The 27,020-nt window shown below is 37.9% G+C and overlaps 2 protein-coding genes across 2 annotated transcripts; both read right to left on the bottom strand.

Moving 5' to 3' along the window:
- Window positions 1-2,519: 2,519 nt before the first annotated feature.
- LOC122486502 (olfactory receptor-like protein OLF3) lies at window positions 2,520-3,473 on the bottom strand. Its single transcript, XM_043585876.1, has one exon. It carries the CDS (start codon window positions 3,471-3,473, stop codon window positions 2,520-2,522), a length of 954 nt encoding a protein of 317 aa, XP_043441811.1.
- A 21,371-nt stretch (window positions 3,474-24,844) lies between these two features.
- LOC122486501 (olfactory receptor-like protein OLF3) lies at window positions 24,845-25,877 on the bottom strand. Its single transcript, XM_043585874.1, has one exon. The coding sequence runs from the start codon at window positions 25,860-25,862 to the stop codon at window positions 24,909-24,911; it is 954 nt and encodes a 317-aa protein (XP_043441809.1). The 5' UTR covers window positions 25,863-25,877; the 3' UTR covers window positions 24,845-24,908.
- Window positions 25,878-27,020: the final 1,143 nt, after the last annotated feature.

Below are 27,020 nucleotides of genomic sequence, written 5' to 3'. Positions count from 1 at the left end.
CCCCATTCCACATCCAGAAGAAAAAAATATCCCTTCTTTCCTTGAATTTTCAGAGCTCTTTCTGTGCATACCTTGTGTGATAATTTTACCTTTTTATACTATTGCTTCTATAATAGTGTAAAAAACTAGAGCCCAGAGGCCAAATGTGACCCACTGCCTATTTTTGTATAGCCCACAAGAAGATGTGTTTTACATGTTTTAAATGGTTTAAAAGAATATTTTAATAACTTATAAAATTCAAATTTCAGTGTTCATAAACTAAGATTTATTGGTACTAGCCACACTCATTCTTTTATGTGTTGTCTATGGCTGTTTTAGTGCTGCAATGGCAGAGTTGAGTAGCTGTGATGTAGACTGCATGGTCCCCAAAGCCTAAAATATTTACGAACTGGTCAATTACAAAAAGTTTCCCAACCCCTGTCCTACAATACTACTTCCTGAGCAATGGCCATATCCAAACACTACTTTTATACCCTCAATGCCTACTGCAGTGTCTTCAACAAAGTTGATACTCACGGAATGATCATGTGTGACTTTATTTTAGAGAAGGCTAAGAACAAAGATAAAGTTGGTCATATCAGAGGGAAAATTTGACCATTATGACCCTGTAATTTAACTGCATGAAATTCCAGAGAATGGCATCCACAGCTAATGGGGCACGTTCTCCTAGACCCCACATGGGTTTTAACCTTCACCGTTCCCACACCTCTTAGTCCTGCCTTCCCTCTTCTACATTCTCCGCAATGGGCACCTCTTCTTGTTTCACAGAGAAAACAGGTGTCAGTAAAAACCCTTCATCTCCTGATCATTAACTCCCAAATACAAATCAACCAAATATGAATTAAAGACTCAACGGAGAGACAAAGGGACAAAAGGAGGGCACCATTTTGAGGTTCTTGAAGAAAGTCAGAAGATTCACAATTATCATATTATTTCTCCTCTATCTCCCACAAATTCCATTTAATCATTTCTCCCCCTTTTATCTTACTGAGGTTTATTGTCAGAGGTGAGGTACACTCACAGATGATGCTAACTCACTAAATTTACAAAGGTTGAGTAGGGCCTTGTGTTTGTGTGTTTGAGCTGGGGGATATACAAGAAGGCTCTTAATATGGAGACTTGAAAGTAACATCTGCACAGCAGACTGACCTATCCTGATAACCCCAAATCCCCATCAAAGCTGCATTATTTTTCTTATTTTTTATTTTTTTGTAGGGGGGAGTGGGAAGAGGGAGGGAGAGAATCTTTTTTTTTTTTAATGTTTCATTTATTTTTGAGAGAGAGACAGAGCATGAGTGGAGGAGGAGAAGAGAGAGAGGGAGACACAGAATCCAAAGCAGGCTCCAGGCTCTGAATTGTCAGCACAGAGCCCGATGCAGGGCTCGAACCCATGAACTGTGAGATTATGACCTGAGCCGAAGCTGGATACTTAACCGACTGAGCCAGCCAGGCGCCCCAAAGGGAGGGAGAGAATCTTAAGCAGGCTCTGTTCCCAGTGCAGAGCCCATCTTGGGGCTCAATCTCATGACCATGAGATCATGACCTGAGCCAAAATCAAGAGTTGGAGGTTCAACCAACTGAGCCACCCAGGTGTCCCTAAGCTGCATTATCTTTCACTGATTGCCTAAGGAAACTGTTTTTCTTACATGAACTATGTCTTTGATGTTTTATACATTTATCTCATTGCTTATTTGCTTATTTTATTTCTAAAGTTTCAGAGAAAAAGTTCGCTGAATTTTCAGAATTAGAGAATTTTTACCTTTGAATGAATGCTGATGTATACACAATAAATTAGCAGTAACTAGATCTCAGATTTTTCTTAGCCAATAATGTCATTGTCTACAAACAACACTTGGTTATAACCTTATCAGGGTAAAACAAAAATTTTAGTTGATATTTCTCCACTCAATTATTATCTCCACTCAATTATTTCCATTACTCAGATAGTCTTTATATCCAGTAGTAGGTCTAGCACAAAAAATCTTAATCAGCTTTGATAGCAACTTTCTTCTTCGAACAATGACTCAATTACTGAATATGGCTACATATACTTATATTTTAAGTGAGTCTTCAAATTGACAATGATTTTGTTCCCAATGGAAATATGATAATCTTTTACAAAATGTGGATGAATAAAAACCTGTGTTCCAAGGTAAGACTCATGAATAGGTCACTGATCACAATGTGACTAATCAAAACAGTAAATTGCATTGTATTCAGTTACTCTCAGTAATTGTAAATGGTAAATGCTATTGTCTCAATTACTGCATATGAATGAAAACTGAGTAAGGGTGAGAAGTTCACTCCTCTACTCCACTGAACACACTGCTGTGACATAAAAATATACCCATAGCCCACACCCCAACCCAACCACTCAACCTCCTACCTAGCATCACCAGGACATGTATCATCATCTCCTTCCTGGTTGCTAGGACAATGCAGGTGATGCCTGCCATATCTGAGTTAAGTGAAAGAACTCACAGGCAAAGCTCCTTTCTCTAACTAATGCTCAGGATTCATCAAGTTGCCAGTTTTGACGTTAATCCAGATAACTGCCCTAGTAGTTTCTGCCAGGCCCCCTTCACCTCCTTATTCCTTACACTATAAATCATAGGGTTCAACATGGGTGTCAAAACGGCATAGAAGAGAGAGATCAACTTCTCCTGAAGAATAGAGGGGCTGGAGCGGGGCTGGATGTAAGTGAAAATGGCCATGCCATAGCACAAGACAACCACTGCGAGGTGAGACGCACAGGTGTGGAAGGCTTTCTTTCTTCCCTCTCTGGACTGGATCTTCAGGATGGTGGAGATGATCTGGACGTAGGACAAGAGGACCATGCAGAAGGGTGTCATCAGCAGAACGATGCTAGAAACCATGATTATGATCTCATTGGAGGAGGTGTCCACACAGGCCAGTCTGACCACAGCTAAAATTTCACATGATATGTGATCAATATACTTGTTTGTGCACATGGGCAGCTGAAAGGTGATGGCAGTATGAATGAGAGAGTTGAGAGAACCACTGACCCAGGATGTGATGGCCAACCTAGTACAGAGCCCTCCATGCATGATGACCGAGTATCGCAGGGGGTCGCACACAGCCACATAGCGGTCGTAGGCCATCACTGCCAGTAGAACAAACTCAATCCCACCCCAGCCTAGAGAGAAAAATAACTGGGCTGCACAGCTCACAAATGGGATTGCTTTATGTTCTGCAAGAAGATGCACTAACATCTGAGGAATGATGCTTGTGGCATAAGAGACATCAACAAGGGAGAGGTTGGTGAGAAAGAAGTACATGGGAGTGTGGAGTCTGCTGTCCAGGCAGATCAGAGCAACAATAAGGAAGTTTCCCAGCACTGTCACCAAGTACATGACTAAGAACAAAACAAAGAGAAAGACCTGCACATACAAGTCACTGGACAGGCCGAGGAGAATAAATTCTCTCACCCATGTCTGGTTATCTGTTTCCATTAAAAACATGTGAAAATCATTAATCTGCAAAAGGTCAGAGATAAGAGAACCTGTTGAATCAAAGAACCATTTTAGTGAATACATACTGTATGCAATTGGCTAGCCTTTACCAGGTGTTTCAGACTATTCGCAGGCCAAGATGGAAGGTTTTATCCCAACATATCCGCTCTGCATCAGAATCAGGTCAGAACCTTCATAAGGACAGGAAGTGATCTCAGGGAGACCCTGTTAAAGCCTGGAGATAATGTAGTGCAATTCTAGGAGCTCACATTTTACAAACTTACCTCAGATTCCAGAGCAAGTAGAGTTTGGTAGGTGACAATGGTAGGTAAAGTGATAAACAATGAAGAAAATTTGGTTGGAAAGTTTTTTAAAGCTACTTTACATATGTCAACTAATCCCATCATAATGAAAAATGGTACATTTATTACAAAAGGAAATATTGGGAAAAGTCAGATCCTTGTGGAAAGATCTGGAATCAGAGAACCTAGATTTTAAAAATTGACTTTATTTATTATTTATTTACAGCTATGCGATTTGGGCTAGGTGACAAGCTTTTATACATGAAACAGAGGCATATCATCCCACTCACAAGTACATTTAAGCTCAAACATAGGTAACTTATGAGGAAAGTACTTTGAGAACCATTACTAGTAGTAGAGGAAGTAGAGGAAGTATTAGTAGTAACATGACCTTTGCCTTGGAGTAGATAAGGTAGTAAACATTATTTTCTGCACACATCCCCTCTACAAATTCAAACATAAATAAAATTGGAGGCAATCTTCCACAAAACTGAAGGTTCAGGAATGGACGGGAGGGCTTTGAAGACTTTTTGCTTTTTGTTATTGCCCTTAATCCTCTTGGCCTTTGGTCTCTCAGCCCTCAGTGGGATCAGAAAGGGAAAAGTATTGTAATGGTATCTTGTTCTTTTTATTTTTCTCTGTTCAATTTACCGCTACTAATCATTTAACCTTTGTAGGTGGGCTCAAAAGAAAACAAAGAAGACTTGATACAGAGAGGAAAGAAATGCAAATGTTTAAGGATTCTTCTTCATTGTCCAAGGCAGAAAAGAAAGTATGAATTCGCATAGATGTACATTGGAATGGAGTTTCCTCCTATTTCCCCCTGAAGGAAGTGCTTTTTCAGTAGAACTAATTTGTTATTATTATGTCATTTTTGAACATTAAAAAGGGATACATAAGATTTAAAAAATACTTTGAATCACTGCCTGCTCACAACTTCCCTTTTCTTGCAGCCTACAACATAAGGGAAAATAGTAACCAAAGGCAGCAAGAGAGATTGAGGGCAGAAATAGCTGCCCGCCCATCCCAAAACCCACACAGATATCAGATTAGGGTCACTGAGCAGAAAGATGAAGACTATCTATGCTTTAATTCTCTTACCTCTTAAACAACAAAACAGAACAAGTAGTCCCAGGAACACCCTACTCATTCATGATTCAGACACATGCATTTTCATAAATTTCTTTAATTACCTTCTCGAAACTTGATCCATCTTTCAACAGTTCCTTCTTTCCTGCTTATCATAATACTTCCTCAACCACCCTTCACTTTGCTTTTCTTTAATCATGATTAGTCTGAGAAAACATTTACTTGCCTCAAAACCAGTGTTGAACAATTATTACAGTTAAGAGTCCTATTTTGCTCTCCCTCCAGTATAAATTTGTTTGTGTTCTCTTCTCATTATTCGTTACAACTTTGGCTACCTTACCTTTTTGCCAGGTACCTAATGCTCCTTTAATATACAATAAAATCTGAAGGGCAGTCAGCAAGGGAGCAGAATAGGACTTTGTCTCATCCCATGGATGCTCTAAATAAGCACCTACATACAGATCCATTCCAAGAGAAATCCAAAAAGGAGTGGGGCAACTCCTACTCATAGGATGACAGAAAATACCCACATCAAAACAGGTAGACACATTAGTGAGACACATCAGTGGCACAATCTCCATTACTAGTACAGTTCCTTACAACTGGGAGAGAACCCACAACTCCCAGCTTGTTTCTGAGGATTAAAGTAATTGGACCACATATTCAGCACCTTAATTTTTATGGCTGTCACTTGAGGGACTGACTCCTTAGCTATGTGATCCAACAGAACTCAGCATTCAAGAGTCCCTCAGGTCCACAGAAAATAAAGAGACATTTATCTTACACATATACAAAAAAAAAAATCAAAATGTATTAAAGACTAAACTCTAAGGCTTAGAAACTCCTAGAAGAAATTATAGGGAAAACACCCCTGATATTGGTCTAGGCAATGATTTTTTTTAATTGACACCAAAAGCTCAAGCAACAAAAGCAAAAATAAACAAGTAGGATTACATCAAATTAAAAGCTTTTTAACAGCAAAGGAAATGATCAAAAAAATGAAAGGGTAAGCTAGGGATTGGGAGAAAATATTCGCAAACCATATATCTGATAAAGGGTTAATATCCAAACTATATAAAGAATGCATATAACTCAATAGCAAAAGCAACAAATGACCAGATTTTTAAGATTAGCCAAGTCCTGAGCAGACGTTTTTTTCAAGAAGACATACAGATGGCCAACAGGCATATGAAAAGATATCTCAACATCACCAATAATCAGGGAAATACAAACCAAAACCAAAATGAGATACCACCTTACCTATGTTAGGATGGCTATTATCAAATAATAAATAACAAGCGTTGGCAAGATGTGGAGAAAAGGGAATCCTTGTACGTTTGTGGGAATGTGAATTGCTACAGCCAACATGGAAAGTGGTACGGTATTTCCTCAATAAATTGACAATAGAACTACCATGTGATTCGGCAATCCCACTTCTGGTATTTATCCGAAAGAAATGAACTCAATACCTTGAAGAGATATCTGCACTCCCATGTTCATTGCAGCATTATTCACAACAGCCAAGATATGAAAACAGTTAAGTATCTGTTGAATGGATAAAGAAATTGTGATATATATGCATACAATGGAATATTTTTCAGCCTTAAAAAAAAAAGATCCTGCCATTTGCAACAACCATGAAAAGAACCTGGAGGTCATTACACTGAATGAAATGAGCCAAATACAGAAAGAGAAAAACTGCATGATTTCACCTATATGTGGAATCTAAAATGTCAAATACATAGAGAGAGTAGAAAGGTAGTTACCAAGGGAAGAGGAAATGAGGAGATGTCGGTTATAGGGCACAGAGTTGTAGTTTTTTTAGGATGAATTGGTCTTGAGATCTAATGTACATCATAATGACTATAGTCATTATGGAAATTTGCTAAAAGAATTGATTTTAGGTCCTTATCACACATACACATAAAAGGTAACTACATGAGAGAATATGTTAATTACCTCAAGAATAGTAGTCATTTCACTATGCATATGTATATAAAATCTTCATGTTGTACACCTTAAATACAATTTTTATTCTACAAAATAACAGACATACAGACAATAAACCCTAGTTTACATTCTTTGTGTTATTTCGTGCACATGCTCAACAAACCCCAAGCCACATCTCTCTATGTATGTTTTGAGTTTTATTTGTCTACTCAAAAACAAAGAATCCATGCTGCCTACTCAGGGCATCGTATTAAACAATATACCCCCGCGATTCCTCCTTGGACAAGAGCACTAATAAAACACAATATATGATATGATAGATACCATTGAAATAGTCCATGAAAAATTATCTTCTTAAAGCACTGCCACTAATGCCTGAAATCTATTTGTTTTATTTTGATCACTGTCCTTTTAATGAAATGGTTAAAAATGAAATATTTTTTTAAAATAAAATAATATGATATGGGAGTTTTATATGAAGTACCTAACCTTGTTGTAAACTGACCCTTGAAAATGAGTCATGTAAGAGTACAAAACTGTAAGTTTTGGTGTGAATGACACTGAAGTTGTGAGAAAAGTTAGGTCTGGACTACAGAGACAATTTTTTTTTCATTTAAAATATTACCATTGTTGGACTCTAGCTAAAAGTACCTCCATGTATCTTCTCATAATACCCAGTAACTATCAGTTACTGCAGATAACAGGATAGAAATGTTCTTATCTCTATGACAAAGAAATTTTTAAAAAAAAAGGTGTTGAGATTTCTCAAAAAATCCCTTTCTTTTACATGACACAATACACCTAACTTAAAAGTTAAATTTTAGTCAATCATTACAATCTTTCTTTAAGTAAAGCAAATTTGTTCATTGATCTTATGGAAACTGTTATATTTTCTGTATCATAAAAATTGAAATGAACAGGTTAAATGTTATTTTTCAACCTATTCTATCTCCATAAAGTGAACCACAATTATTTTTCCTATTTTTAATCTCCTACAACCTTATAACACCTTCAACTGAAAATATCTGTCACTTGAACAAGATGAAGAGCGAAAAATTCTGACAATGCTTCCTGCTGATGTTAAAACCAGGACTGGTCTTTATCTCCATGGGGTGGATAAAATTTAGCTTTGGTTTATTCCTGCCTCCCTTTATCTGAGTCTGTCTTCTAACATTTCATTTATGAACAAATACTTTCATCCCATCTCTAACTCTACATCAACGTCTGCCCTCCAGTAAAATGGCCCATGTTCTAAACCGCCCCTGCTTCTCCCCATCTTAAAAAGAATATCAACAAAGTCAAGATCTTAAATTAAATATATTTTTAATGGTTAATTCCCAGGCAGTGATTTTTAGTAATATTTGTTGTAAACATCTGGGTATTTTGAGTCTTAAAAATGAAGCATCTCCCAACTATTATAATTTACTTAAATTCTGACCAGTGGACCTCTCAGATGGGAGCCCTTTTCATTCTGACCTCCCTATAGTTCTGCAGTATGCCTGAGAGAAAGGGTATTGCCCTGAGTAGCAATTGTCAACATAAAGTACCCTTTTAGCCTTTCAGCACATCCTTCTCATATTCCTGCTCTAACTGTATTGATATAGTCTTGAGGAATTATGAGGACCTTCTTATCAAGAAAAAGATGCGTAACCTGACCCATACCATAGACAAATAAACCAAGGATGAAAGAACTTTTCATATGTTGGTACACACAGACAGGTTCATCACTTGTGATTCCCTAGAGATGTCTTCAGATGCTGTCCACATTTATTAATCTTTAGTTGCATTTAGTTTCCATTGCTACTTTATGGACCAACACTCCAAAATACTCAATTTTCCTTTGCAAGGAAGGAAGTATCCAGGGCTTGACACATGGGTATATTTGCCTATTCAACATTCAAGGCCACATTTAACATCTTACACCAGTGAGTATGTTATACATTTAAATCTATCTAATAATGTTTTCCATTTCTATTGACTGATGGCTTCATAAATTATCTCTTCCCCTTCCCCCACATTAGGAAGAGAGAACTATTGACTTGAAAAGATTCGAAGGAATGCACACTATAGGATTCTTCAGTATCTCAACTTCCAAGATTATATTTCAAAATAAAACCCCTTTCCACTATTCATGCCAATTCAAAGAGTGCATGGATGGACAAAACCTTGGATCAGCCTCAGAAATCCAACCTGAAATAAAGTTAAGGTTTGTGGGTGATCCCCTTCTTTATATTTTCCCCCACTTATTACAGAGATGATGCTCTGTGGCTAAGAGATAAAATTCCAAATGCTTTTTCTCCCCTGAAAGTTTGCGCATCATCTTTTGGAATACTCCCTTTGAGTTATAATCATATTTGGCCTTCTCATTGGAGTCCTCTATAGTCTTAGCAGAGACAGATTACAAGTCTTGAATTCAGAAGCAGAGCATATGAAGCTAACTCCCACAACGCACAGATATTCTTTCTTTCATGCTGAGCATACTTTTAAACAAGTGGGTTATCAATAGAAATGGCACTTTAATTTAAAGAGAGTCCTCTAAAATGTGGCTGAGTAGTTGGTTGTTGCATCACTGACCATATCCAACACAGGCAGGCATATTTGCATCATCCCACTGTTTGGAAACAGATGATCCCAGGGCCACTTGGGAAGGTGATGTTTCAAAGATAATTTTTAACCCTGAGAAAGCAATCAGTTTTTCTTTTTGGTTCTTGTTATCTACTTAATACCTGGGTTTTGTTACCTGACTCTTCACATACACCGAGTCCAATTATTGAGGACCCAGTTTCTCCAACATGTGCAATCCTGAAATTCATCTTTTGTGATATATTTTATCATAAATTCATTCTGTAAATGCTAAGCTTCTTTATATGTCTCATCCTTTGTAGGAAACATGACTAGTACAGTACAAATCACTCAGTATACTATGTCTCCACAGTATAATTCCTCCAGCCCATTCTAGAGGAACCAACCCTGAGTCAGAAGACCTTATTTCTAGTCCCAGCTCATATTCTTGAGTCTATATCAATTTGAGAAATCCATTTAATCAGCTTTCTATCATTGAAAGGAAAATTCAAATACTTTGTATATATACTGTTAGAGAAATAACTAAGATTTTTTTTTCTGCGTTTGCAGAGTGTAGTAACTTCCTTTGTTTATTTGCCTTTTTTTAAATCAAAATATTTTTTTAGGAATAGAATTTAGCAATTCATCACTTACATATAACATCCAGTGATCATCCCAACCAGTGTCCTCCTTAATGCCTCTCACCTCTTTAGCCCTTACCCCAACCCAATACCCCACCAGCAACCCTCATTTTGTTCTCTGTATTTAGGAGTCTCTTATGGTTTGTATCCCTCTCTGTTTTTATATTATTTTTGCTTCCCTTCCCTTATGTTCATCTGTATTATATCTTAAATTCCACATATGAGTGAAATCATATGCTATTTGTCTTTCTCTGACTTGTTTAGCCTAGCATAATACACTCTAGTTCTATCCATGTTGTTGCAAATGGCAAGATTTCATTCGAGAAAATTTTTAAACAATTGACAATTTATCTTAACTGGAACTATTATATACTCCTACTACATGTTCAAGAATATCAAATCCTAACGAATCACTTCACAGATCTAGGCTTGTTTCCTAAGTGTTTTCCGCCCAAAAGATGCAGAATTCATCCATAGGTACTCCACTTTTTAATTGTTAATCAGTTGCTTCCTTCTATTCCTTGCCATCACTCTTTTTGTCTTTCTCTCTGTCAGTACGTACCTGCAGAATCAAGAACCCTTAGAAGAGAAATGTACCTGAGCCCCCAGCATTAGGAAGGCAGAACCACTTTTCTACACTTCTTATACTATTCAGAATGAGAAGATCACATCCGTGGATCACACCCCTGATCCAAAGTCCCTAACAAGTCAGATCTGTTCTACTTCTGCCCCTCTAGACACCTCTGTGGGCACCCCCTCTCTGCTGGTACCTCCGTTAGCGCTCTCAAGCATTGATTAGTGCCAGACACACAGATGTGTCCGCTTTAATCTAAGTTTATGTTGGTTTCTAAAGAATGCTCCCCTCCAGCAAAGACATGGACCAGAGAGATGAAGAGTCCCAGACTCCTCGGGCTCCTGGCTAAGGTATCACCTGGGACTAGTTTAGACTGTGAGGGAAACAGCTATTAGAAAGTTCACAGGTGCCCTGCAATTGGCTCCAGTGTAAACCTAATGTGATGCAGCAGTGTCTGGACTAGCAACATGAGGCTGACAGACTCCTCTCAGGAGCTTTATGTGTCCATGGTTGATAGCACTCCCAGTCCTTGAGGGCAGGACCTCCATGCTGCCCTTCTTCTCCCCATGAAGCCTGTTCTTCCCCATCCTCATCAATCACAGCAACCCGCTGAAGCCTAGGGTCATTCTTAAAAGCCAGAGATCCTAGATTTCTGAGGCTTTACGATATTCTCCTGTAGCCCCAACCTGACGTTTAGCACTCATGCCCCTATTCTACTGAGCAGTGACTGGGTCTGCAACCAAACCTGATGAGGAAAAAAAGTTACTCCCTTTGGCTCCAGGATACTGTCATCTCTCCTTCTGAACACAGGAGCATTATCTTCATTCCCCTGAAATGTGCAAAGAGCCCACTGGTCCTGCTGTGAGCTTTGCACAGATGGACGCACACCTTGGTACTCTCATGTACTCATGAGTACTATTCTCTCACGGCACTATTCTAGTTTTAAGAATACTAACACCACATACAAAGATTTAAGACTCCAAAAAAGATCCCTGAAAGGGGATGTAGAAAATATTAAGCTTTAGAGGGGGAAAACAAGGAGAGGAAAAAGGTAATGGAGATTCTCAACGCGGAAGTACAGAAGTGTTAGTTTTCTATACCATTCCAAATCTTTAATTTTTATGAACAGACTAAATGTAAAATTCACAGAATGCAGTCCCATTACATCTCTGATATATTCTTCAGGCATCATAAAGCGAAACATTTGTCCCTTCCTCTCCCAGTCAAATACCCAGTCCCTCTCAGCACCACAATGTACACATCCATGCACTTACCCGCTGTCCACCCCCCCCCCCCCCCGCCGATGCTCACTCAGCCATCTGCTTGTCAGCTCAACCACCCACTTAGGCATCCCCTCAGCATCTACATGCCACCTCACCTACTTCCCTAACGTCCAGGAGTTATCTCCCAGGCATCCTCTCTTCTCATCCATGTGGGCGTCATCCTGCTTGTCCACTCATTCTGCCATGTTATCTAACGCCTGACACCACAGCACCCGTGACTTTGACAATGCTGCTGTGATCATCCAAGCAATAGAAAGGGAAAGTAGAGATGCTTCTCTTTCCTCACCTGAGTTTCTGCACTCCCACAGAACTGACAGAATTGGTGGGATACTTTGAGGAAAGCTGGAAACATTCCATGGTTGGGAGAGCTGTAGTCACCGAACCCAGACGTTCACATCACTGCTGTTTTTCTCCACTCATCTGTAGACAACAAAGGAAACTCCCAAATTCCAAGCATTGGTAAGGACCTGACAGCACTCTCAGTCACTCCTGCTCCTAACCTGGGGGACCTTCCTAGTCATTCAACCTCTATCACTCAGCAAGTTATACCAACTTGGACTCCAAACATTTGTGGCATGGATCCTTCCTTTCCATTGTTAATGCTGCTGACTACCATTATTTTAGCCTCTGTAACCAAGTGCTAAGTAATTTCACTTCTTTTTTTTTAAATTTTTTTTTCAACGTTTATTTATTTTTGGGACAGAGAGAGACAGAGCATGAACGGGGGAGGGGCAGAGAGAGAGGGAGACACAGAATCAGAAGCAGGCTCCAGGCTCTGAGCCATCAGCCCAGAGCCCGACGCGGGGCTCGAACTCCCGGACCGCGCGATTGTGACCTGGCTGAAGTCGGACGCTCAACCGACTGCGCCACCCAAGCGCCCCAATTTCACTTCTTTTCAATGCTTGATAGGCATTGAAAACTTACTGAATCAGGTATGTCACAGAGGGGGTTTTAATCACCCTTTCTGGTTTTTCTCATAGAATGCATTTGAGAACGCCTGGAACAACTCATTCTGTAAACCAGTGCCACATTTATCTTTCATTACAACATTTTATTCTACCATTACTTACTTCACAAACATTTGATCTAAAATCTCCAATGACTCTAATGCCATATCTCAACTGGGAGAGAAGAAATTCAGTCAGTCACAATCTCAATTTTCACCACTTGCCTCCCCTGTGAGCCCCCACTCATCCTACAATTCGTACTGTTCCCCAAACAGAAAATGCTCTCTTCTGACTGGGAAGGCCATCTTATCAGTGTTGGCCTAGGAACTGGAATAGTTTCTAAACACAATAATATGTACTATCAACACGTATGTTTTGTTTGCAAAAAGAACATAAATCTCTACCCCAAACATTGCATATAATTTGAATATGCTACTTCCAGGTAAGTGGTTTGTTGACTTAAAATTGCTTGGCCTGAAGAGATTTTTTTGCTATTGTTATACTAGTACTTAGCTGAAAATTAGTGCCTATTTCCCTGCTTTACTTTGTCTGTTAAAACAGTCTTTAAAGAGTAATTTAGCCTCTTCTAGATTCCTTTTAGGTTGTAGGAAGTTTGAATGAACATCACCTCCATCTTAAACAAGAAAAGATCAGATAATCTATAAAATCATAACTATTCTTAAAAATCATCAGAAAGCTGAGGTTACAAGAAAACCAAATAAAATGAAATCTCAGGAATGATGGTTGCATCCAGAAAGGCCTGGGACATGGGCTCTACTTTACCTGGGCCAGTGTATGTGAGGAATGTGGGGCACCATGTAAGCCTGTAAGAACTGATTTATCAAATTGCTAAAGGCTGAATGTGGGAGTAATATGAATATACAATGGCTAGGAGCCAGAGGAAAAAAAGAAGCATTCACAAATATTCTCAATACTTTTTCCACATACTTAGACCAAGCCTCATAAGGATGTTTGAAGAAAGCAGAAAACCAAAGAAAGTCTCCTTCATAGTGCGGGTCTAGGTGAAGGCAGCAACATCTGCCATCGTAAGCTAAGGAACTCTCCAATCACCAAATCATCTCCATTATGCAACAAAATCCTGAAGCCACAGGGGAAGGACAGCAAACCTTGTTTTCCTCAGAGACAGATAAATAAAGACTCATTACTAAGGGAAGGGGGAACAGAAAAAAAAAAACTCTAACTCTGGGGTTTCCATTGAGCAGGAGACCATTCTGGATCAGTACATTAGCCATCTCCTAAGACTGCAGAAGGGGCAGGATCACTAAGAAATTCTGAAACACAGAGACAAAAGATGTTCCTGAGACTGAGAAAGAACCAGGACAAAGGGAATAAAACCTCACCCTCATTACCAGGCCAGCAGGAATTAAGGAACAAGTCAAAGCTGTTATCATGGAGTGGGGGCAGCCAGTGAAGACACACTCTCCAGATGTAGCCTAATAGAAAGAGACTAAAACTCAGGATGGTTGAGACTGGGAAAAGCCCTACAACCACTGAACATCCCACACTAAGCATAAGTCATAATAGAGAAAACTGAATTTGTTGGTGCACTGAGGATCCATAGCAATATAAAACTCAAACTCAACGTAATCCTGGCTGCACTGATTCCCACACCTCATACACCCTACCTCTTAGGGTAAACAGAAGTGTCTTCTGCAAAGCATAATACTACTTATCTCATAGCATGTTATCCTACACACACACACACACACACACACACACACACACACATTAAAGATCAGAGAAAAATCAAGAAAAAATGTGCTCTTACTGGACCAAGCAATTCACAGAACCAGAATTAAGTATCTGCATGTGGGAACTATTACACAGAGCTTTAAAATAACTCTTACTAAAATTTTAAAGGATATAATGGAAAAGATGGACAGTGTCATAAATGCATGAAGAATTTCAGCAGATAATTTAAAAGTATATGGAAGAATCACATGGAAATACTAGGCTGAAGAACACAGTAACAAAGATGAAGATTGATAAAGGGTAAAATCAACAGACCTGAGAAAAAAATCAGTAAGGGTAAAGTTGATATAAATTAATAAAACTGAAGCACAAAGAGGAAAAAATAATGATGATACAAAGAGAAGAGAACATAGGATAATATCAAACACGCGAACATACATGAAATTAAAACATCACGGCAAAGAACTACTAGAGCACAAAGGAATTCAGTAAAGTCACAGGATACAAATCAACCTACAGAAATTTGTTGTATTTTTATACACAAATAGTGAAGCAGCACTATTTGGTAAAATTGAGAGCTAAAAACTCATTTAAAAAACTTTCTAACACACTGTAAGATAACGAATATAAAACATAATAGCAATGTATTCAGTGTTTATACCTTATGTGATATAAAATACATGGCAATAATAGCACACAAATGGGAGGGAGAAAATGGTAGTATACTGTTTGAAGGTTCTTATGCTTCATATGAAGAGCTATTACACTATTTACGATTGATATTTTTAAATGTATAATGTAAACTCTAGAGCAGCCATTAAAAATTTTAATTGGTATAAAACTAGGCTAATGGTGATGATGAAATGCAATAAAAGTATAGAATTGATCCAAAAATCATGTGAGAAAGAGAAAAAATGAAGAAATAATGTACGGAAAAAGCAAAAACTAGGGAGATGATAGATTTTAGTCAAAACACAGCAATAATTACATAAATACAAGTAGTCTATCTCAGTAGATTAAGTAAAAGATTGAGATTATGAGGTTAGATAAAACACCAGACCTAATTTTATTCCATCTAAAGGAAAAGCACTTTAACTATAAATACATAGACATGTTAAAAGTAAAAGGATAAAAGTATATACCATTGAACACTAACCAAAAGAGAGCTGGAGTAGCTATATTAAAATCAGATAAAATAAATGTAAGAACAAAAAATATTAACAGGGATAAAGAGGGACATTGCATGATGGAAAAGGGTCAATTCATCAAATTATAACAATCCTAAATGTATACACACTAACCAGAGGGTTTCAAAACTGATGAAGCAAAAACTGATAAAAATGATAAGGGAAATAAAGGCACAATTTTAGTTGAAGTTTCCAAATAACTCGGTAGTCAATACAGCAAGTATATAGAAAATTGTAAGGATATAGAAGACTTGGCCAACACTACCAAATGACTTGATCGAATTGACATTTATAGAACATTCTACCAAATACCAGCAAAATACACATTCTTTTCAAGTATATTCAAAAAATTCACCAAAACGGACAAAACCCTGAGCCATAAATAACGCTCAAAATACTCTTAAAAATGAAATAATACAAAGTATGTTCTTAGATAAAATGAAACTAAAGGAGAAATCTATAACAGAAGCATGTATGTAAAAATTTTCAAAATTATAAAATTAAGCAACCCAATTCCACATAATCTATACATCACAAAGGAAGTCCCCCGGGAAAATTAAAAATATTTTAATTGCATGAAAGTGAAAAAGGGAAAAAATCTTTGAGACACAACTGAAGTGGTTCTTAGACTTGGAGGATTATATGCTCACATGAGAAACAAGAAGAGTCCCAATTCAGTAATTTGAATTTCCAGCTACAAGAAGAACAAATTGAACCCAGACAAGCACAAAGAAGGACAAAATAAAGATAAAGGGACAAATAAATAAAATTGAAAAGAAGGAAAATATACAAAAATCAATGAAATAGAAATCTGGCTCTTCATAAAGACTGAGTTGATACATTAGACAGACTGACCTCAACAGAAATAGGGAAAAGATACAAATTACCAATAACAGAAAAAAAGGGGACATCTCTATAAATCCTACAGATATTGAAAGAATAACTAAAAGGATATACCAATCCCCAAAATGCTCATAAATGTAACAACTTAGATAAAATGGACAAATTCATTAAAACATATGAAGTAACACAGCTTACTTTAATAGAAATAGATATCTGAACAATTTTATGTATATAAAGAATTAAAAACATTGTTCAAACGTTTTCAACAGAAAAGTTTCAGGTCCAAATGATGTCAATGATAAATTCTATCAAACATTTAAGGTAGAAATGTCAATTTTACACCATTGCTTCCATACACAGAAGAGGACGCAACACCTTTGAACCCATTTTATGACACCTGCATTACTCTGGTGCTAGAATCAGAAAAAATATTACAAGAAAGGAAAAACCATACAGCACTATCCCTCACTAAGATAGACACAAAAAATTCTTAATGAAACTTAGTTACTGAATCAAGGAATATTAGAAATGATAATACCTCATGACCAAGTTTGATTTAGTCTCAGAATGCAAGGCTAATTCGTTATGCAAAAGTTAATCAATGTATTTCACAACATCATCAGTCTGAAGAAGTAAAACAACATGATCCTCTCAATAAAAGTAGAAAGAGTATTTAACAAAATTTGACACACATTCATGATAAAAGCTGTCAGCAAACTAGGAACAGAGAACTTCCTCAATCTCATACATGGCATCAAAGAACCTTTAACTGAATTCATTCTGAATGGTAAAAGATCAAATCCTTTTCCCCTAAGATTGGGAATAAAGCAAAAATGCCCTTTTGCATGACTCTATTAGCACTGAATACTAACAGTCCTTGCCAGTGCCTTTTATCAGGCACAGAAATAAAAGGCATGCATATTGTAAAGGAAGAAATAATGCTGTCTCTACACATACATGACATAATTATCTATGTAGAAAACCCAGCTAATCTACAGGAAAGCTACTATAACTAATGATTTCAACAAGTTCACTAGGCATGATGTCAATATACAAAAATAAATTGTACTTGTTAGCAATAAAAAATGGAAAATGAAATTTAAAAGGCAGTGCTGTTTATAATAGCACATAAAAACATTAAAGAATTAGGTACAAATCTAACAAAATATATGATAGGTCTCTATGCTGAAAATCATAAGGCACTGATGAAAGAAATCTAAGAACACCTCAATGGAGAAACATTTACCATGTTTATGGAGTGAAAGACAATATTTTAAAAATAATTAATTCTCTTCCAAACTGATCTGTAGATACAATGCAAAACCAACCAAAATCCCAGCAGAAATTTTTGTAAGAATTAATCTGATTCTCAAAGTTAGTAGAAAAACACAGAATCTAGAATAAAACAATTTTGAACAAGAGAACAAAATTGGACAACCTAGACCACCAATTTCAAGTAACAGTGTTAGATGAAAGGAACAAAGGAACCGAAGAGTCTAGAAATGGATACATGCATACATGGCCAATTATTTTTGGAAAAGGAAAAATTTTAATGGATAAAAAACCCAGAATTTCAACAAATAATAATGGATAACTAGATATCCATATGCAAAAAAAAAAAAAAAAAGGAACTTGGATCCAGGTCTTCAACTATATATACAAAAATTAACTAAAAATGGATCAGGGACTCAAATACTGACCAAAATCTTTGTGACCGTAGATTAGGCATAGATTTCTTAGAACACCAGAAACATGACCTATAATGAAACCAATGGATAAATTTGACTTGTTTAAAATTAAAACTTCTGCTTCTTGAAAGATACCATTATGAGACTGAAAAGACAAGCCAGAGACCAGGAAAAGATGCTGGCAAAATATGTATCTTACAAAAGAGTTGTTGTAGAATATTTAACAAATTCTCAAAACTAAATAGTAAGAAAATAAACAACCCAGTGAAACTCCAGCAAAAGACACGAGCAGACATCCCACCAAAAACATGCAGATCGCTGAAAAGCACGAAAGATATTCAACATCATTAGTCCTCAAGAAATGCAATTTAAAGCCACAATGAAATATTGCTGCCCATCTACTAGAATTGCTAAAATGAGAGCAGCTGACACTAGCCAACACTGGCAATCATGTGGTATAACTGTGACTCTCATTATTGCTTGTGCAAATGCAAATGCCATCTTTTTAAAAAAGTTTGGTAGCTTCTTATGAGATAAAACTTACTCTTATCATAACAACCTGGCCATAGAACTCCTATGTTGGGTTTCTTTTCACCCAAAGAATTCATTTACGTTCACCCCAAAAATCTTTACTTGAATTTTTACAACAGTTTTTGTTCATAATTCCCCCCAATTAGAAACAATCCAAATGTACTTTAAAAAGTAAATCAGGGCACCTGTGTGGCTCAGTCAGTTAAGGGTCCAACTCTTGATTTCGGCTCAGGTCATGATCTCATGGTTTTGTGAGTTTGAACCCCACATGGGGCTCTGTGCTGACCCTGCAGAGACTGCTTGGGATTCTTTCTCTCCCTCTCTGTCTGCCTGTCCCCTGCTCATGCTCACTCGCTCTCTCTCAAAAATAAATTTTAAAAAATTACAAAAATATAAAAAATAAAATAAAAAGTAAACAAAAAACTATGGTATATCCATACAATTAAACTATTACTCTACAAATAAAAAGAATGTACCACCATAACATGAAAAATATGAATGTATCTCAAATGCTTTATGCTAAGGAAAAGAAGTCAGACTCAAAGACTGTGTCCTGATTCCATTTACATGATATTTTGCAATAGACAAAGAAATCTGATTGGTGGTTGGCCGGAAATGATGTTCAGAAAATAGACTGACTAAAAGGGGCAAATAATATGTTTGAATGATGAAAATTTCTGTCTTGATTGTGGTGGTGCTTACATGATTGTGTAAATTTTTTAAAACTCACAGAACTCTATACAAAAAAGAATGCATTTTACTGTAGGTAAATTATACCTCAATAACAAAATAAGGAATTAGTCTTCGTTATTTATTAATCCTAGCATAGCACTTAGGCACAAAAAAAATCAAATAGTAAGGAATTTGGAGTGTTGGCTCAACATCAGTTTATATGATAAAGACGTGAAGTTTTCAATTATCATATTTCAATACTTGGTATCTACTTAAAAGTTAAAAAGCCAAAGCAATCTTAAACACATTAGGAATAATTACGAAGAAGTCCAAATTACTAGAATTTGATTGGATTGTGAGCTGGTTGAAGGCAAAGATCATTTGTTACTTTTAAGTAGCAGGGTACTAATTAGATGTACACAGGGATTTGTGACCATATTAAAATAAAAACCTCATAATACTATTCAAAGTGGGCTAGATGCTGAAACAGTTCCCAATAACCATGGCATAACACAATAAAATTTATTTCTTATTATACAAATTCTCATGTGGGTGACACTGGTATGGCTAGATCTCATCTGGTCAGTGACTCAGGATCCAGGCCTCCTCTGCCCTCTGAGCCCCCAGAGTCCTGTGCCGGATCCCCTGTATGGGGGTGACTTCAGAGCAAAACAGTGAAGAATAGAGGCTGGCAGTTGGGAGATTTCAACAGGTCAGGCCTGGAAATGGTATATTTTCTTTCTTTGCATCTACATTTCAGAAGTTAGAACTCACCGTGAAGTAGAGGAAATGAGTTTAGGAGCAAATAGCGAGTTTCTGCCACATGCATTGGATTCTGACTTGATTAGACTACATTTGAGATCATGTTTTATTTCAGACCTCTATATTTTAAAAGGGATATTTAGAATATTCAAACCCCATACAAGCCCTTGATAGTAAGAAGTCTGAAATCATGCAAATGACTACACAGTGAGGAGCATTTAGCTTGATTGTTTCCTCCTCTCAGTGTCTCTCAGGTGAAGGACCCCATAGCCAGCCATGTGGTCTTCAGTCTCAACAGACCAGACCAAAGAATCTGACCCAGATTGGAGGTCCAGTCTGCTTCTAAAGCCAGTTTGCTTCTTATCCAAGAAATAAATAGTACAAAGAATATTTTCAGACACAGGTGGAGAACACATTATATTTCATATAAACACTCATTTCACTGGAGCCCATGTAGTGGGATATCAAGTCAATATCCACAATATTATGTCATATAAAGAAAGAACTTCTCTAATCAATGAACTATGTCATCAAGGCCTAATGTCTGGGTATCCAGTCTTGAAGCTTCTATTGTGAGAACACCAGTGCAATCTACTCTTTATCTGTACCTGTTGTTCCTCAAGACTCAGTGTTTTCCATATTTGTCCATTTTGGGCTTACCATAGAAGGCCAATCAGATTAGGGTGTCACAAATGCCAATTTCAAGAGCAGTGCAAGAGAAACTCTCCAGATGGTTTGTCTGCAGTGTAAACAATCTTCTACTTGGTCCTTATGACCCCATGTTTCCACTGATCCTTGAAATATCTATGGCAGATTGAAATGCTGAATACAGACTGTGGGATGGCTTGATTGGAGAATCAAAGTGCTGGTCTATGAGGTTTGGGGAGGAAATGTCTCTTTGTCAAGTTATCTGTTCTTTTTTGTAAAAAAAAAAAAAAAAAAAAAATTTTATTTTTAAGAAATCTCCACACCCAACATGGGGCTCAAACTCATGATCCCAAGACCAAGAGTTGCATGCTCTTCTGACTGAGCCAGTCGAGTGCTTCAAGTTAGCTGTTCTTTTGAGAAACAATTCTTACTTGCTGTTGGGACCTAACAGACCACAGGAATGCCTGGCTATGAGAAACCAGGTCACCATGCACCTGGAGCTGTCCATCAACACTGGCTTTGAGGAACAAATCCTAAAGCAGTATATGTGAGACTAGCCTGAGCAGACCCTGAAGACTCCAACAACCATTATAAACAGCTGACTTATACTCCCATTGTGCCTGTTCCTGTCACTCTGCCACTGAGCCGTCAACCCATAATATGGCCTTTCTACATAATCCCTGTAACTATTTAACTGAGAAGGTGTGGCCCTGAAAGACCAGGGAAAAAAGAGCTCTTCTTAATGGGGAGGATTTTATACGGTACATTTCACCATAAATTTGCATGGCAGGAAGGTAATCAGAAGCCAGGATATGCACTGATTTAAAGGCCATGCATAATCTTCTACCTCAAAATAAAAGACAACATTTGGAGGACCGGGACACAGAGCTTTAAGGAAGAAATAGGAATAAACGTATATGTGTTCCGTAGGATTTCTCATGACAAAGGAAGTTCTCTGTTTCCATGTGGACAAGTGTACAGGCACACCTCAGGAGTCAGTCAGCTTTATTTCCCAAGCACACCAGTGCTCATGGTGACAACAACGATGACTATCTATGGGTTAAACATACTGGATTTTATTTAGCCAAGACTAGTTCAATTACAATCATCACGGACCATCCATCTTGCCTATAGCAGAACCAACCATAAACCTCTGGAAGAACACAGTTCTCAGACTGTGCTCTCTAAATTCCATATCCCATCAAAAGGAGCCAGTGCTTCTTGGAGAAATAATTCCAATTATAATGCAAGAAAGGTAAAAGATGGGCCTGTGAAATTGTATCACACCAGAAATAAGGAAGCTGTTGAAGACACTAGTGTCATGTGGGGAAAAAACTAGGTAGCCAATTTTTATAGATTCTTTGGTAGCCAGAATAATGACCCCTAAAGATGCCCATGTCCTTCTGAACCTGTGAATGTTATTCATTCACATTCATATACAGAACCTGCCCTACATGTTAAAAGGAAACAGTAGATGCATTTATATTAAGGATCCTCAAATGGGGAGATCATCCTGGATAATCTGTGTGATCCCAGACAAGGATCTGTATGGGAGCAAGGAGAAAGGCTCAGAGTCAGGAGAAAGACATGTGAGGACAGAAGTACAATCAGAGTCGGAGAGAGGTTTGAAGGTGCTGTGCCGACCTTCAGGGTGGGAAAAGGGGGCATGAGCCAAGGACTGGAAGCTCCCTTAGGAAGATGGGACAAGCAAGAAGTCAGATTCTTCTCTAGCCCTCCAGAAAGGATACAGTCTCTGGACATCTAGATTTTGGCTTAGTGAAGCCCATTTCAGACTTCTGACCTCCAGGACTCTAAGATAATAATTTTGTGTTGTTTTAAGCTGCAAAACTTGTGATTTGTTACCAAAAGGAAGGACTCCCACTCAATAAATATGGGATTATTTGAACACCAATAGGGATAATAATTGCAACAAATAACAATACAGCAAATAAGTTTACATTGATGAGTTCATCATGATTTTTTAAACATTCTTTTGCTGTATTTTTAAAAAGTGGTAAAGAAAGGAAAAAAATTAAAAATGTGTCCTGCCTTCCTTTCTTCTACCAACTAGATCTCAGGAAGATAAAACAGTAATGAGGAGGAAGTCTCTATCTATAAGTATTACAAATAATAAAGAGAAAGAGATGATAGACTACCACCACCTTGAAACCCCTAATAAATTAATGAAGCTAGGTGAGTAGTTTTCTACTAGGGGTGATTTAGCCATCCCAGGGGACATTTGGTAATATCTGGAGATGTTTCTGTTGTCAAAACTGGAAGTAGGTGGGGAGGGGGCACAATGGCCATTTAGTGGGTAGAGGTCAGGAATTTGAAAAATACCCTACAATGTACAGAATCGTCCCCACAAGAAATAACCATCTAGCCCAAAATGTCAATAGACATTAAGAAACCCTGCTATTGAGAAACCCTGAGCTAGGCAATGTAATAATTGCAGTAAACCCTAGAAAAGAGAAACTGAACACTGCGCCCTTCTTGACAGAAGTACATGCCACCATCTGAGAAATCTAGCCAGAAAACGAAATACATTTAAATCTGATCAAGCCTTCAGATCTAACAGGAGATACAAGGTCAATGGAACAAGCAAAACCACACTTAAAAAAATCCAAACTGCATTGAAATCCACCTGGGAAAAACAACATTGTTTTATTCAACAAATAATTCCAAGGGGAAAAAAGGAAATGTAGGGTGAACCAATAGATTAATCGGGTCTTCAGAGACGTAGTAGAAAATGGCCACGTACGGATCTTATTTGGATTCTTCTTGAACTATAATTTGCATACATATTTAGGGATTTGCTTGTTTTTTACAAAATACCTCAGTGATGTTTTTATGGTTATTAAATAATGAATAAGACTTTAATTCTCAGATATTTTTTAGGATCCAAATTTTTAAAAAAGTTTTATTTAATGGCCTTATTATTTAGAACATCATTTTATTTTGCCTCTGAATCAACAGTACTCTCCTCCCTTATCCTGAGAATGCCATTCACAAACAGCTACTAATGAGGAATGTCTGTTGTCTCAAGGAATTCACTTATATTAATTAATGAGAATTTAAATTTCTGAGAAAAGACAATCTTGAGGGGGAAAAAAGTCTATAAAATGAAAAAGATAAAAGTAAAACTTAACACATGGAATATAAAACTATACTCATCTGTTTCTACATATCTGAGAAGCCCGTTCTTAACATTTCTTCTTCCTGAAAAATGAAGATCTGGAAAACCCTTTAGGTGGGCCCAAACAAGCTAAGTTGCTGGAAGAGAGCAAAGGGCTCTTGGCTCTTCGTGGGGCTTGAACCCACGAACCATGAGGTCATGACTGAGCTGAAATCAACAGTGGGGTTCTTAATCAACTGAGCCACAGAGGCAACCCCCCACCCCTGTCTAATGTTTCCATAGTGATTGTGGAGCGAAACAAGAAGTTCAGTTGATGCTCCTCCACTGAGGTACCTTCATCAGGCAGACGAGATGCTGTGAGCACATGTAGCAGGTCCAGCACAAAGCCATCTTAACAGCCTTGAGAGCATCTCTTCTCAGAACAGTGACTCACAGTTACTGGATGTGGCTTTATACGTCACACATTATTGTTAAGTGAGTCTAAAATATGAAAACGTTTTAGTTCCCAGTAGAAACACAATTACCTTGTACAAAATTTGGATAAATAAGAACCACTGGTCCAAAGTAAGATCCATGATTAGGCCCATGATTACAAACAATATGACAAATCAAAACAGTAAATGTTTTTCTTCTTATTACCCTCAGGCCATATGAATGGAGACTGAGAGAGTGTGGGAAGTTCTATTACAACAGTGCTTAACTCCACTGAACATGCTGCTGTGACATAAAAATATACCCACAACCCACACCCCAACCCAACCTCCAGCCTCCTACCCAGCATCACCAGTACATGTGTCAGCATCTCCTTCCTGGTTGCCAGGGCAATGCAGGTGATGCCTGCCATATCTGAATTAAGTGGGAGAAAACACAAGCAAAGCTCTTTTCTCTAGCTAATGCTCAGGATTCATCAAATTGCCAGTTTTGACGTTAATCCAGATAACTGCCCTAGTAGTTTCTGCCAGGCCCCCTTCACCTCCTTATTCCTTACACTATAAATCATAGGGTTCAACATGGGTGTCAAAACGGCATAGAAGAGAGAGGTCAACTTCTCCTGAAGAATAGAGGGGCTGGAGCGGGGCTGGATGTAAGTGAAAATGGCCATGCCATAGCACAGTACGACCACTGTGAGGTGAGAAGCACAGGTGTGGAAGGCTTTCTTTCTTCCCTCTCTGGACTGGATCTTCAGGATGGTGGAGATGATCTGGACGTAGGACAAGAGGACCAGGCAGAAGGGTGTCATCAATAAGACAATGCTAGAAACCATGATCGCGATCTCATTGGAGGAGGTGTCCACACAGGCCAGTCTGACCACAGCTAGGAGTTCACAGGATATGTGATCAATATACTTGTTTGCGCACATGGGCAGCTGAAAGGTGATGATGGTCTGCATGAGAGAGTTGAGAGAACCACTGACCCAGGATGTGATGGCCAACCTAGTACAGAGCCCTCCATGCATGATGACGGAGTATCGCAGGGGGTCGCACACAGCCACATAGCGGTCATAGGCCATCACTGCCAGTAGAACAAACTCAATCCCACCCAAGCCCAAGGAGAAAAATAACTGGGCTGCACAGCTCACAAATGGGATTGCTTTATGTTCTATTAGAAGATGCACCAACATCTGGGGGACGATGCTTGTGGCATAAGAGACATCAACAAGGGAGAGGTTGGTGAGAAAGAAGTACATGGGAGTGTGGAGTCGGCTGTCCAGTCTGATCAGAAGAACAATGAAAAAGTTCCCCAGCACTGTCACCATATATATGATCAAGAAGAGGACAAAGAGGGAGACCCGTGTGTCCCAGTCACTGGACAGGCCAAGGAGTATGAACTCTCTCACATAAGTCTGGTTACCCATTCCCATTTAAAAATGTGAAGATTGTTAATCTGCAAAGACAGTCAGAAACAAGAGAAGTGGTTGAATCAAAGAATTATAAAAATAACTTTTTATGAGTTCATTTTATATACAATTGGCTAGCCTTAATCAGATGTTTGAGACCATTTGTGGGCCAAGATGATAGGCTTTATTCCAACATATATCTATTCTGTACCAGAGGCAGCCCAGCACCTTAAAAGGACATGAGGCGGTCTCAGGAAGATCCAGTTAAACCCTGGAGATAATGCACTGCAAATTTAGGAGCTCACATCTTTGCCAACTTACCTCAGATTGAGAGTGAGGTGAGTTTGGTAGGTGATAGTAGTAGGTAAAATGATAATGAAAAAAAAATCTGGTTGAAAACTTACAAACACTACCTTAAATATGTCAACTAGGCTCATCATGATAAAATGGATAAATCTATTACAAGAGGCAGGAACTCACTCTTTGGGAAGAAGCAGGGACTGTGGAAAGATCTAGAACTAGAGAAACCAGGTTTGTAATATGGTTTTATTTAGCAGCTTTGTTATTGTGGCTTAGGAACAAAATTTTATGTACAAAAAAGGATAATATTATGCAACCCTCAAGTACTTTCAAGCTGAAATGTCGGTAACTTTGGAGAAAGTGCTTTATGGACTGTACTGATAATAGTAGTTCGGTAGTAGTCTGAATATTAGTAGTAACACAACCTCTGCCTTGGAGTAGATAGAATAGCAAACAGGATTTTCCCATGTATAACTTCCACAAACTCAGATATAAATGAAATTGGAGGCATTCTTTAATAGAACTGAGGGCTTTGGGATGATTGGTCTCCCTGAGGACCTGGGAACACTTTGTTCTTTTTTATAGCCTTGATCTCTTCAGTCTTCAGTGAGATCAGAAAGGAAAGGTAATTGTGATATCTTGTTCTTTTTGTTTTTCTCTTTTTAACTTGATATTCTTAAGATTCTACCTCTGCATATGGGCTCAAAATAAAGGAAATGAGAGTATGGATATTTGGCTTTCTATTTACAAGGCAGAAAGGGAAGCAAATGTTCATCATTGACCAGGGCAGAGTAGAATATATGCACAAATATACATAGATGTATGCTGGAATGGAGTTTCTTTCGTGTTTTCTTTCGTCCCAGAAGGGTTCTTTAAGTAGAA

The sequence above is a fragment of the Prionailurus bengalensis genome, chromosome A2 (assembly GCF_016509475.1).
Source record: "Prionailurus bengalensis isolate Pbe53 chromosome A2, Fcat_Pben_1.1_paternal_pri, whole genome shotgun sequence".
Lineage (NCBI taxonomy): Eukaryota > Metazoa > Chordata > Mammalia > Carnivora > Felidae > Prionailurus > Prionailurus bengalensis.
This window is presented reverse-complemented; position numbering and strand designations above follow the sequence as displayed.

What these genes read in the sequence shown, in the direction of transcription:
- LOC122486502 (XM_043585876.1), bottom strand. Translation starts at nt 3,473, where the DNA reads ATGGAAACAGATAACCAGACATGGGTGAGAGAATTTATTCTCCTCGGC.
- LOC122486501 (XM_043585874.1), bottom strand. Translation starts at nt 25,862, where the DNA reads ATGGGAATGGGTAACCAGACTTATGTGAGAGAGTTCATACTCCTTGGC.